The sequence below is a fragment of the Taeniopygia guttata genome, chromosome 8 (assembly GCF_048771995.1).
Source record: "Taeniopygia guttata chromosome 8, bTaeGut7.mat, whole genome shotgun sequence".
Classification (NCBI taxonomy): Eukaryota; Metazoa; Chordata; class Aves; order Passeriformes; family Estrildidae; genus Taeniopygia; species Taeniopygia guttata.
This window is the reverse complement of record NC_133033.1, coordinates 16,366,839-16,380,213: the sequence shown is the minus strand read 5'-3', so window position 1 is coordinate 16,380,213 and position 13,375 is coordinate 16,366,839. Positions and strand designations below refer to the sequence as shown.

At 37.0% G+C, this 13,375-nt stretch overlaps 1 protein-coding gene across 2 annotated transcripts in view; it reads right to left on the bottom strand.

The window, feature by feature from the left end:
- The window catches only part of BRDT (bromodomain testis associated), a 49,292-nt gene that overhangs the window by 11,276 nt on the left and 24,641 nt on the right, over positions 1-13,375 (bottom strand). Inside the window, exons 5-15 of one of the 2 annotated variants that reach the window (XM_030279164.4) lie at positions 11,059-11,300; positions 8,856-8,993; positions 7,987-8,116; positions 6,947-7,119; positions 5,506-5,874; positions 4,436-4,564; positions 4,079-4,267; positions 2,629-2,816; positions 2,266-2,555; positions 2,068-2,181; positions 410-535 (exon numbers count right to left, since the gene is read on the bottom strand). In XM_030279164.4, coding sequence (XP_030135024.4) covers positions 410-535; positions 2,068-2,181; positions 2,266-2,555; positions 2,629-2,816; positions 4,079-4,267; positions 4,436-4,564; positions 5,506-5,874; positions 6,947-7,119; positions 7,987-8,116; positions 8,856-8,993; positions 11,059-11,250 — 2,038 coding nt within the window. In that variant the 5' untranslated portion in view covers positions 11,251-11,300. The remainder of the gene's footprint in view (positions 1-409; positions 536-2,067; positions 2,182-2,265; positions 2,556-2,628; positions 2,817-4,078; positions 4,268-4,435; positions 4,565-5,505; positions 5,875-6,946; positions 7,120-7,986; positions 8,117-8,855; positions 8,994-11,058; positions 11,301-13,375) is intronic. The other variant, XM_072932494.1, reaches the window with a different exon arrangement.

Below are 13,375 nucleotides of genomic sequence, written 5' to 3'. Positions count from 1 at the left end.
CTTTACAGTTAATGCTGTAGGTACTTTTGTGGTTCAGGTCATCCATCTTCCTGCGGACTAGAAGATGAAAATAAAGTGAATCACACTTTCAAGAAGGGATCAAAGGTACAAGAGTAAGCTATAGCCCTATAGTCAAGTGTCCAGGTTAGATACAAAGACCTTTTGCTAGCTTATTTTGGTCCCTATGGATTTTCACTGGTAAGTTGGAGGGATGTAGTGGGGCGTTTGGTTGTTTTGTGTTACTTGGGATCACAGTATTAAGGCATTCATTTCATGGCCTTGGAATGGAACCTTCAAAATGGAGCGAACCAAACCAAAGATAACTAAAATCCTTGGTAAGAATGTGGAACAGCAGGTGCTAAGAGAGAAGATATTTTGCCTACACAAACACAAAAATAAGCTTTCTAACCTGATTCAGAGTCACTGCTATCTGAGGAGCTAGAATCACTGCTAGTGCTGCTGCCAGAATCTGAGGAGCTGCTGCTGCTGTCACTCAGTCTGCTTGGCCCAGTACTTGACTCAGCATTGTTTTCAACTGCAGGAGAAAAAGAAAGAATTCAGAACAACCTGCAATGGAGCATTCTTCTATACAAGACTATGATCAACCTTGTTAGGTCTATTCTCCCATGTAAGAGTTAATTTTATTTCACTTCTTTGTCTACTGTCCATTTAGCCATGGACTTGAAAAAAACAAAGACTTCCCTCTAGAGAGGAAAGGGTGGGATTTACCAGCAGCAAGCTAGTTGAATTAATGATATATCCAAGAAGAAGCTGTAGTCACACAATTTACAATTCTGAAATAGAATAAAACGGTAGACTTAAGACACAATTCAAACAATTTTCCCCATAAGCTTTCCTGTGGTCAAGAGCCTGTTTGTGTGCACATTGCTGCTGCCAGACTTGCCTGCAGAGTTATTTATCTACAGCCAGCTCTTCCTTCCCTAGCCATATGCACTCCCAAATTGCCATCTTTTGCCACCTCCCCACCATCTGACTATTTTGCATCTGCAGGGTTGATTTAACTCAGCTTATAATGATTTTGGAGTCAAGCCTTTTTTCAAAGTTTTTTCTCCGTGGAAGCTCTGAAAATGAGAAGTTACATGGATACCTGTTTCCCTGGACACAAGTCCCGATTTAGCTCTTTTAAACAAGCCAGATACCAGTTGTAAGTATTTCCTAGCCAGATTCTTCCCTCTCCTCATAACATATAGTTGACAATTGATTTCAGCTGCTCTTTAAGATTTCCTTTGTAGGATATTTTCAAGCCATTACAAGACAGGAAGACTGGACTGAGCTAATGCTGGATACAAATGTCCCTGTGTCTTCCAGAGCTGCTTCTGTCATTTCAGCTGATTTTACATAGGAGCTAAAAAGATATCCAGTGGAGGGCAATAACAGCACTATTTCAGTGAGGAACAGCTTGACTTAAAATAGCAGCATCAGCTGCATTGATCCATTCTCAGCCCCTGATGAGATGTACACTTACTGCAGTAAGTGTACAGCTCAAGTATGCACTGAATTTCTGGTTTTGATCTTGAAATGCATTATTGCCTGAAAAACTGAATTTTTCTCTTAGGATACTTTAAGTCTAAGGTTAACACAGCAGACCTGTCACTGATATACAAGTTTTGTTAGCATGACAGCATTAGTGACACTGCCATGTAACAAGCATTACTAGAATTGGTTCTTGAATCTCTGAACCACAGAAAATGAATTGCAAACAAACTGTGTGACCCTCTACATCCCACCAGGTATTAATATATTAGCATAAGGGAATTGTTCAGTGTCCCTTAATTTCTGAAACTGTTACCATCTTTACCTGTAATAAAGTATTAGGTGCAGGAATAAGGAAGCTGCTTTAGACAGGACAAGTAACTGACCAAATTTGCTGCTGTGACTCCAGCTCACTCAACATAGAAAGAATCTTGAGATTAGCAGTGGGAAGCTTAAGACGCCACCTATTCTGAGGAGAAAGTCTCCAGATACCTAACAGGCCTAAAGCCCAAGGGAAGGATTCCACTTTAAGCTATTTCCATTGCAAATGAGTAAAAGTAATAGCCACATTACTCTTGAAGCTCTCCTTCATTGGGTTTAGTTGACCTTTGACATCCAGTAGTCTCTTCTCTAACTCTTGTTTCCTCTCAAAATCAAGTTCTTCTTTTGACTTTGTTGGGTTTTTAGCTGCATGTGAAACAGAAGTTAATATTAAAGCAAACCAGAAAGCAAATCTAATGGGCTTTTAAAAACATCATTTATACTACATACCCTGCTTTCTTTGTTTCTTCCTCAAACAGGTTGCTACATATCTCTCCAGTTCTCTGAGTGTTGAAGCATTTAAAGTTTCAAAGTCTATTTCTATCTCGTCAGGGTTAGAGTTCCTCATTGCAGGTTCTCTTGACTGTATTATATGGACTACTTTCCCAAGCTTATCTCCAGGGAGTTTATTTATGTCCAAACTCAATTGTCGTTTCTCATCATAATTCATAGGTTTGGCACCATCTTCATCTTCTGACTTACATGCCAACAAGACCTGCTGCATGGTTCTCTTTGATTGACTGCAGGAAAAAGTATACTGCAGTAACAGCAGTTTAAAAGAATTTGACACCCACACTAGTTCCCCACACTTACACATTTAAAGACAGCTTTCTCTTAGATTTCTTAATGTATTTCAGATTTTTCTTCTTTTGAATCAAGCTTTTTATTTCAGCTTTTTCCTTGTTCTTTCTTTTCTCGCTTTTAGTCTTCCCTTTTTTCTTTTCTGGTCTAGATAAGCACGCTTTGGTCAAAACCCACAACTGCCGATGAAGAGCTTTAAGCTATCAAAAACAAAAAAAAACCCAAAAAAACACAATGTTGATAACCTTGGGCAATGTAGGAGTAACAATAAACTGGTCCTAAATATCACGGGAAATTAATGGCAACTGAGTGGATATTAATAGGATGCCTGCTTTCCAAAGGAGATTTTTTCCCAAACATTTTACTGTATTATATCTTAGTCACAGATTATGCATCTAGAAGATGTAAGACTGTTTATTTTATGCACACATTTCTAACAGCATGTGCCTTTTAGCAATCTGTCAAGAAAGCACAAACATACCCACATACCCCCCACCAAAAAAGAAAAAAAAAAAAAAGATAATTGTAGCGGTTTCCAGCAGCCTCTCTAATTTCAGGAATTTGGGATGCACATAAATGCCTTATTAGGTTATATTTCTACAGCATTGCTGAATTAGGCAAGTGGGACTGGGCTCATGCACCTTATTTTGCAATATAAAGTGGCTAGTTGAGACATACTAAATTTCAGAGAAGAGTTTAACACAACTTTGTTTAAACCTCAGTGATTAGGAGATGGTCAGATGATGAGATTAGAAATCACTGAAATACCTCACTACTGTAGAGGTTGGCTTGTACACTTGTGTTCGTCCTTCTGCCTACATTCATAAATTGATGATGCCAATCTGACAAGGACTGTAAACTGTCCCTCATTTGACTAACAGAAAAAATGCTAATTTTCCCCAGAGTTGATAGATACAGCAGCAACAGGTTAAAAAGTTATGTTCAAGCAAAAGCAACACTCATCCCCACTCCTAATATGAAGCATGGATTTGCTTCACTGGTTAGCATGAGGTACCTTATTTTCTCTCTCATACTGAGTTTTCTGAAGAAGAAATTAATGACTTGCGTTTGTATGGCTAAAAATAGGCTGAGGGCAAGAACAATACTTTTTGATGATGTGAAAGAAGTGACCCTGTTGGAAGAATACGCCACTAAGCTACATGTGGAGTGCCTGGAGGCTCTCATACCACAGGAACACACTTTTATTTTTTAAGAAGTTTGAGAGTCCTCTGAAGAAGTGGTAGGCAAGAGTAATAGAACTATTGCTCACTTTGTATTTGTTGAGGCACTATTTGTTTAACATTTGGCAGTGCTTCCAAAGGGGAATAAAGTTCTGTATTAAAAAAACAAGTTACTAGAATCTTTTAAAAACTCATTTTTGTTGCTAAGCCTTGGAATACACCATTGAAAGAGGCCTTACCAGAGAGATCTTAAGTCACACACAGTAAGTACTAATGCTTACTTGCTCCTGAAGCTTTTTGAGGTTCACTTTTCTCTCCTCTTCAGAGTCTTCAGATGATTTTTCTTCTGAAGAGTTGTCATTACTGCTTTCACTGGAATAAGCTTCTGTCATTTCTCTCACAGGCTGTGGCAGATGATCACTCACAACAGGTTCGTCAGGAATTTTAGCAAAGTGCATTTCAAAAACATCCTGAAGAGTTAGGTTTGGGAACAGCATGTTTTTCAGATTTTTGAAAGTGTTATGCAGCTAATACTTGTAGAACTACACAGCAACACAGTAGTTCAGTAATATTAGTAGATTTTACATCAGGGCATGAGATGAACTATTTTTTCAAGTCTGACTTAAAAGGTAACTCACCTGAAGTTTTCTTGCCATAGCAACTATTTGATGGTCTGAAGAATTACGTTTGTAGCAGCTCATGAACATTAATCTAACATCTGTAGCAAATTCTTGTATATCATTATATTCAAAGTTATCCATTTTCTTCTAGAGGAAAAGAAAATTAAGGCATACTTAGTAGACAGCATCACCATAAACTAGCAGAAAGAAAGGAGGAACAAGAATTTTAAAATATTTTGAACATACCAGGTTCAGCAACATTGTCTCTTTAACAAAGTAAGATTTTTTTCCTCTTTTAAACAGATTGTAATTGCTGGAAGGACTTTGTAGTACTATTTTCAGCACTTGGTCAAGACAAAAATGTTTGGGTGGTTTTACTTTGTTCTGAATTCAGCATCTACTTTTGATTCTATGCATGATATTTACACAAAGCTTATGCCATAATAGCTGGAGTCAAACTAATGGACTAGAAACTGGGAAATAACCTTTGTATTGTGCAAACCAGCTTTCAAGATAATTCAGTAAGCTGTTAAAATTGAACATTCCCCAAAAAGTGGAGCTTAGCTGCGCTAAATCATTTACCCCATACAAATACACTCAGCATCCACAGAGAGCTGTCCACATATCTCCATCTTGAATGGTTTTCCACTAAAAAGGTGAAATGTGTCATGTAAACATCCAGTGTAGAAGTCCTAGGGCACTTCACCGAGAACATTGAGATTGAGAGAAAAGCAGGAGTTGACAAGTGCATTTTGTTTTATAGGGCATTAACAACAGCACTGTGTGTACAGACACAGACATTTAACATGTGGCACGCTTGGCAGAGCTTCATGGAAATCATAATTCCCTCACTACTTACATTAGCATTTTCAGCAGTTAGGTAGATTAGCCACTATGTGTCACACTATAGTGACACTATGTATCACTTTCTTCAGTGACCTTGGCTGAGTTTGAGAAACAAATGTATCGGGTTTCTCATCCTTTTAAGTCTTTCATGGGAGAAGCAGCTTTCATGACACCTTTTCAGCTAACACATTTAAAACCTTGTAATTACACAAATAGCCTAACTTACCCAGAAACATACTTACTTTAATGGTTCCTAGGTCTGTAGGATATTTGGCAATGGCTTGGTTCGCACCAGTGGAGGCAGATGCCACATCTTCAGGTTTTATGAAAGGCCACGCATATGCTGCATGTTTCTTTGAAAACAGTTCTTTAAGTATTGCATTACAATGTTTTAGTTTTCCTGACAACTGAATCTTTTTCATAATTCCAGGTGGCTGTTGAGAGTCTGAAAAGGGTCTCTTCAGAAGCTTGTTTGTTACTGTACATTCATTTTCACCTCTACATGGTTTAACAGCTTTTCTTTCGTTAAACATTGCAGATTTGCCACTTGCTGTGACTATTGAAGTAGTTGGAGTTGTAGTGTCAGCCTTCCTTTTCACACCTCTTTTTGCCTAAGAAAAGAAAAAATATACAAGTCTCTAGAACAGTAAGAAAATGGTCACTTTTAGTTTATTCTTGTGCGTAGCCCCCCAAAAAAAGTGTCAGAACTCTTACAGCTATTGAAGTCAGAGCAGAATGCAGCAATTCCAAAAGCTTAGACTAAAAACCTACAAGGTATTACCAGACTAGCACACCAAGCTCCATCTTAGTTGTAAAGGAAAGAAGTTGATGTACTGCAGGCCAGGCTGTGGCCAGATTTTAACCATTTGTGAAGATTCCAGGAAGCTGGCAGGTTATGAAATTACCTGCAAGTTGACAGCCACAGGAAAGGGGAAAACTACAGCAATTCATTCTAGGCCTGGTTGAGGGCCTTATGTACACGGTTTATCTCTGTTTTTCTTTAACTTGTGTAGTATTTGGTTTGGAAGCAATATAATACATACCTTGTCATCAGTGTTCAGACTATGTGAGTGAAGTGTAAATATACACTATAAGAGAGATTGGTAAAAGTGCCTATTCCTCATTGGAAGAGCAAAACCAAAACTAAGTAAATACAGGAGTTTTTCAGATGTTCACATATCACTCAGATTGAAGTGACAAGAATTTGCTTTGTGAGCTACAAACAGCTCCCAGGCTAGTGTGTAAGCAAACACGCTAATTTTTTAAGAAACAAGAATTTGATTTACATAAAAACCATGAGAAATTATTAAATAGAACGTAGAGCTTTATTTTAGTTTAAAAACAATTATCCTCAAGGTGAAGCCTGTAGAAGTGTCTATAATAATGCACTTTAAGAATGATCATCTTAAACTTAATTTTTTTTCTTTGAGAACAACATTTTAAGATCACATTTATAAAAAAATGTGTCAAGCAATCATCTCAATTTCTGTTTCACTTCTAGAATTAGTACTGGCCCAGGTATTTAGCAAAGACATAGAAGATTTAATAGAGATCTCTTACTATCTTCTATTATAAAAAAAGTTTCAAAAACATACAATAAGCCTGGCTTCTACAGTTTTGCCATAAGTGCCTGAAGGAGCAATTTCTATATGTTTTTTCTGAAAGTTATTTGAGGAAACTTACTTTTGTTATAGAGACTGCAGCTGGCATTAAAGCAGTCAGCTGAGCTGCAGACAAAGGAGCCAGTGTAGCCTGCTGTTGCTCTTGAGTCATTGCTGGAGGCTGCTCACTGCTTTCAGCTTGATTCTCATTTGTACTTTGTTCATTTGAAATCCCACAGCTGGGCTGCCATGTTTCTGGTTATTTTAATACAGGAAATTTTAGAAGTTAAGTCTTAAATGTTGCAGTTAATTTCTTTCATGGTCGAATTGACCAGCTGTCAACATAACCACTCATCTATAGAGGAATGCCCATAAATAAATGCAAACAAGAGCATTTGTTACTTACAGCAGCACTGGTATCCTCCTCTACTCACATCATTAGTGCTTCAGCTAGAATATCATGCCAAGTTACACCTTATTTGGCCTCAAGAAAGTGTGGATTAGCTTCAGACCAAAGATTAGAGAGGCATTATTCTACACTCTGTATATATTATATATAAATTATGATATATTACAGGGAGTAATATATCATATTACACTCTGTAAAAATGTTCTTGCCAAGGAAAGTATCAAGTTGTTTTCTACAAACACATAAAGACCAAACAGCAAAGAGTGCAGACTTCACCGTGTTTCCTAAGCACAGTCAATACCTGCATATATTGCTTAGCAATATTTCAGATCTCCAGTACTGAGATATGAAAACAGTTTAGACTAATGTTTTTCTGGCTTTGGTTTGGCTGATTACATTATTCATGTCTTTTTCAGCTGTTACTCTGTTTACTTCCCACAGATGTTCACACCTATTAGTTTATATAACACAATGCTGAGCAGTGTGACAGTCTCTGAATTTGAAGTCAGTTCCTTTTGTTAAAAAGGAACTTTTTTAATTTTAAAAGAAAATTTTCTAAAGCTTTAGAGCATTATTGTTATTTATCTGATTAGTCTGGAAAGAGTAGAGAACATCCAATATGTTCCGGGGTCAAGTTACAACAAAGAAGATTTCCTGTTTCCAGTTTTGCTTGCTTAATATATTATAAATTCAGCATATAATACAGGCATTACCTTCTGTCTTCTTTCCTTTTCTCTTGCCTTTATTGAGACTCACTGGTCTTTCTTCTGGTGGCATTCGGGCTATTTTCTGCATAAACACTTTTTCTAGTTCTTCAGCCATAAACACAATGTCATCACCTGACTGCAAAATATGGTCAATACCATTCAGTGAAGGAGAGGCTGCAGTAATGGGAGCTATCTCATAAAACAACCAGGCTAGAGAGTCCTGCCCCAAAAGATTAAAAAAAACCAAAACACCAGTACCAGAGAAGTCTAGAAATCATTGCCAACCTTGCCCCTGCAAACTCACTTTAAAGCAAACTACTTCACCATTGAAAGACTCTTTCTCTCACTGTCCCATTGAAAAATTCTCCTTTACCTCTGCATACTGCTACAGCAAAAGCCAAAGGGGGCAGATCTGCAACTCCCTTGTTACCCCTGTGTTCTGAAGAAGCTGTTGAAGATACTCAAAGATACTAAGACACAGCCAACAAATATCCAAGCAAAGGGAGATGATCACACTTCATTAGGTTGAACTTGTTGAAGGAACAGAGCATGGCTCAGGGTTTCTAGCCTTGGATTTGTACAGCAGTGACATAGTGCTTGCTGTTCACAAGCTCTGCAGCTAAACCCCAGAGATTTTGGATGTGTGCAGAAAAAACTATGCACTCAGTTGTTAGAACAGCAAGCAAGAATTTGCTTACGTGTCCTCAGTCAATCCTAGCCAAAAAACCTTCCCAACACTTCAGAGAAAATAGTTTAAAAAAAAAAAGGAAATGTCAACTAACTTATTGCATATTCTAATAACAATGTGCTTCTTTTAGACTTGCTTGTATCATTCAATAGAACCAGTTACTGGTAAGAGTTGGTGTTCCACATACCTTGTTGTACATGTAGCAGTTCCAGAACATAGTTTTAAAGTCTTCAATACATTCTGCAGCTTTTGTGTAGTAATTGTGTTCCAGTCGCTTTTTTATGGTGCCTAAGTCCATAGGTTTTTTTATGATAGTGTAATAATCCTGTGATATTGAAAGAATAAGTCACCAAACACACCTTAATATTAGGACACGATTTTTACACATTTAGTTATGAAAGCTAAATTGCAAGAAAGAATTGCATTATATTAGAAGCAGTATTTTATTTAAAGGAAAACCTTCCCCTATAGTCATAGGTACTAAAAATGTAGGTGTTCAGGAAATCTTCACCTTATATTTTGTCCTTGTTCTTTCATGTAACATATCATTCAAAGTCCCAAAGAATACTTATTTCAATAGGCTCCAGAACTTTACTGGTAGTAGTACTTATTAAAAGTATAAGGACTTCTCATTTGTTGTCTCAAAGCCATTTACACAAAGCAGCAGAGGAAAAAGAAGCCAAACTTCAACAAAGTCTCAGTCACTAACAAAAAGAAGCTGCCAAGTTTTCACAATTGCTGTTCAAATACCTTATCCCTGGCTATATTGGTTTTCCCCTTAGGGTTGGTCTAGTGAAGAAGTGGCAATATGACTGAAAGGCAGCTGGAATGGGAACTGTCATGATTATTTCAGTAGCATAGTAAAACCTTGTAAGACCACGAGACTGTTTCACTGACGGTGCATTTAAGAAATTGGAATGGAAATATCCCCACTAAGTTCACATATACATTGTAACATAAACATGGTAATTGTGCAAAGTAATTACTGCATCTAGAGTGTTCTAAAGCTATCCTAACAATCGGTTTCGGTGAAATAGAAAACCTAATACATCAGAGTCCAGGCTATTTAATTTATCAAAACAAAAAGTATTGTCCATTCTGTATCTTCTAACATTTGGAGGAGAAATGCAGAGGGGGCAAATACTTTTATTGTCCTTGCCACGGAGCCAGATGTTTGTTTGTTACTGTGCAGTGGCTGAACTAATACATACTCTGACAAGTCAGGAGGCTGCCTTAGAAATCCAGAGAGGCAGAACTGGCATGAAGCCAACTGCAAATGTTGCCACAAGTCCGATGGAATGCCCCTTCACCTTAACTGACAGCTACTTCCAAGAAGGAGAAAGGGTAAGAAAAGACATAGAGAGATGGTACTTTGACTGTGCTTTTGTACAAACTGACCAAATGAGTTCATCACAAGAAACGGCCACAGATAAATACTTTTATCTACTCTAAACAGAACCAATGAGTTAGGAGAATTAGTCTTGAAAATTTGTGAGAAATAAGTATTGATGCTTAAGCTGTTGGAGAAAAAAAAAAAGCAAATAATCCAAGGGAACATGTAACAGTTTTATTTAACACCTTTCTACTTATCTACCAAGAGCAGTATCTTCCAGAAAATCTGAAATACCATTGTGCCAATCACCTATGTTTTCATTTGACTGAAAAACATCCAAAACTAGAGTCTAAAAATACCTGGATGAAAACTACATCTCACTCCAAGACATGAGAGTCTTCTACTTTCTTACAATTAAACTGTAGCATAAATAACATGCACACAGCAGAATGGAAAACTAATTTAAGCATTGTATCTTCTATTTCATGGAAGGATGTTCTTCCACTATGGTATGATGCTTTTTTATTTCCCTATTTCTGCAGGGACATTTATTTCCTTTAGAAACTTCAGAACAAAATTATTTGAAATGGACAAATACTAAAGATGTAATGGCTTCTCTGCAACAAAATGGTTCCAGAATTGCCTGCTAACCTCAGGGTCAATCAGATCTGATTTTCTATCAAAGTATTTGACATTAAGGCTGCCTAATATTAAAAAAATACTCAAAGGTGAAAGAAATACTTATCATATGCAGTGTTAATAAATATGTCTAAACCAGAAGAAAAGTCTGAACACCAATATACAGAAACTCTAAGAGACCTGTTTAAGCATTATTATTATGCTTTAGAAATACTGATTTACTAGTTTCAGATCAGAAAAACGAGCAAAAATGCAGCATTTCTCTAGAAAGAAAACACTTTTCTTGTAGACTTGGATTAATGACAGCAGTTCAATAGCAAAAATAGTCTTCCATAATCTGTTGCATTAGAAAAAAAGCCTTTTAGCATTAATTTACATAATTTACATATTAATAGACCAGTTCCAAAACGGTTCTTACAGGCAGATTCAGTGCTGCTGCATCTACAGGTTGGTGAAACGGCCAGGAAAAGTTGTGTCTCCACATGGCTCTCATGACTACCCTCTGTAAGTACTGAAGTTGGTTTGTTTGACATCCACTACTTTTGTTATTTATGTATTCTGGTGGAGGAGGGTTCATAATAATGGAACAGTTCTGGTTTTGAACAGACATCTTTAGAGAGTTTGTATATCCACTTGTTCAAAGATCATTACACATTTAACCTGAAGGGAACAAAACAGAAGCATTCAGTGAAGATATCTAGATTTAATACTGCTTACATGTTCACTTCTGTTTGTAGAACGTCCACACTGTAACTACAGGCATACCTCTGTGTTCTGAGCAAGACATTGATTTTAAAGAGCATATTTAGACATACCTAGAGTCTAGGGATGCATACTAGCTTTCTCCTAAAAACATCTAATAGCCTGGTTTTCCTAACAGAAGGCAGTATTGCATGAGGTGTAAAAAAGGTCATAAAAAGGTAGATAGCTACTGCAATCAGCACACTGCTGGAACAGCAAATATGGCCCACTCTTACAACAACTGTAGCATCCCAGCAGATATTGCTGATCACACTTTTGTATTTTCATTTGTTTATTTCAGCATTCAAAGCATACCTCTTCTGAGCTCCTGGCCTACACCTTGGCTAATAGAGTGAATCTATTTGCACCACCACATATCATTAGCTAAATGCTAATCCTTTCACCAAAATATCTATCTTAAAAGGGAAAGCTCCAGACACATATAGGATCTGCCTCTCCTATAACCGGCCAGCAATACAAGAAAAGTTCTGAGGTAGTTTTAAGTACCTCACAACTCAGCCAAACCCATCATACACTATTTTTAACTATTAGGATACACTATCATTTTTTCCTGCTTTTTTTCTGCCAAATAACCCACACTAGATGATATCAAGTGCAAGCTGTTTACCTTCCTCATCCAAAGCCCTGAGGCTAGAAATGGAAGACAGGAGCTAAAGAATACAGTTTAAACTTAGCGAAAATCTTTTAGCAACAAGCAGATAAATAACAATAATTAATACTTTAATAATAACATAATATAATGTCTAATCTCTTGCACCTTCTGTAAATTAGTACTGTAAAGTCTAGAATAAAAGCTCAATCTTAGCATCCAAGAGTGTCAAGGAAACCAAGAGACTGAAATTTTGTGTACATCACAGTGTCTTAGGCTTAGATGCTTAGCTTTTAAAACCTTAATTAATGCTGTGAAAACTAACTTCCACGCTTACAAGAGAGCTAAGCCTGCACCTTCTAAAGACAGGCATAAGTCTGTGTTTTCAATCCCTCCTTTATTACCTCCCTCTCCATCTCCCCAGTCACAGAAGACGCTTCCCTGTCTTAAAACTTATGTTTGCATACTGAAGCAAAAGTGTGATCAGATTCCAACCAGGTAAGTTTTTTGATATTTTTCAAGCCACCCCTTCCCAGACCCATATGTCCTTGAGCTGCTGAGTCAGGTCCCAAAGGCCAAGTAGTCTTAAAAAAAGAAGCCTTGAGTGTTTCCTTAAGACCCAGTTTGAAGTTTCTAGCTGATAGAAATGTGTTTTTAGTTTAAGAGTAAAAAGCAAATAGCTTACAATGAATTACATTGCTAGAGAAGTCAAGACTTTTGGCAAAATATCACATCTTGTGAGAATGAATTTTTTTTGGTAAGAGATTAGTTGCTATCAGTGAGTACTCCCTAAAAGCATGAATTAAAGATCCTGCTGAAAAGACATATATTTCCTCTTGTTTTAGCTCATTATTACAGCTACTAGCATAAGACCTGTGTAGATCATATACTGCTATACAAGAACAGCAACTTGAAGAAATATTAATATATCCATACAGAACAAAGGCAAATAGTGTACCAGGTTCTACACACTAAGGACATTTCATTCTTCAAAACCTTTTTAAGAAATTTTGTTTAGGTGTCTGCCAATAATCACACTGAACATTCATAAATATCACTGGAACTTCCCTTAGGTAATTATAATAATGCCACACAGAACAGAGCATAGCCTTTAGTGCAAGTAGCACTGTCTCTTCTTTCAAAAGGACAACAAAGACACCCATAAAACAGCATTTCTGTACATTTAGGATCTCTCTTGGGATACATCAAACAGACCTTAGTTTTAAAGACAACCATTAAATATTCAGTGTTGAGAAAACACTGACTTACAGCTATTAACCAACACCCACCACTCTTGGGCAATGCAAAACTAAACTTTCAGCCTCAAAGCAGATCAGTCACCATTTTTACCTTAATTTTAGGGAAAGCCACAACTCACTTCCTC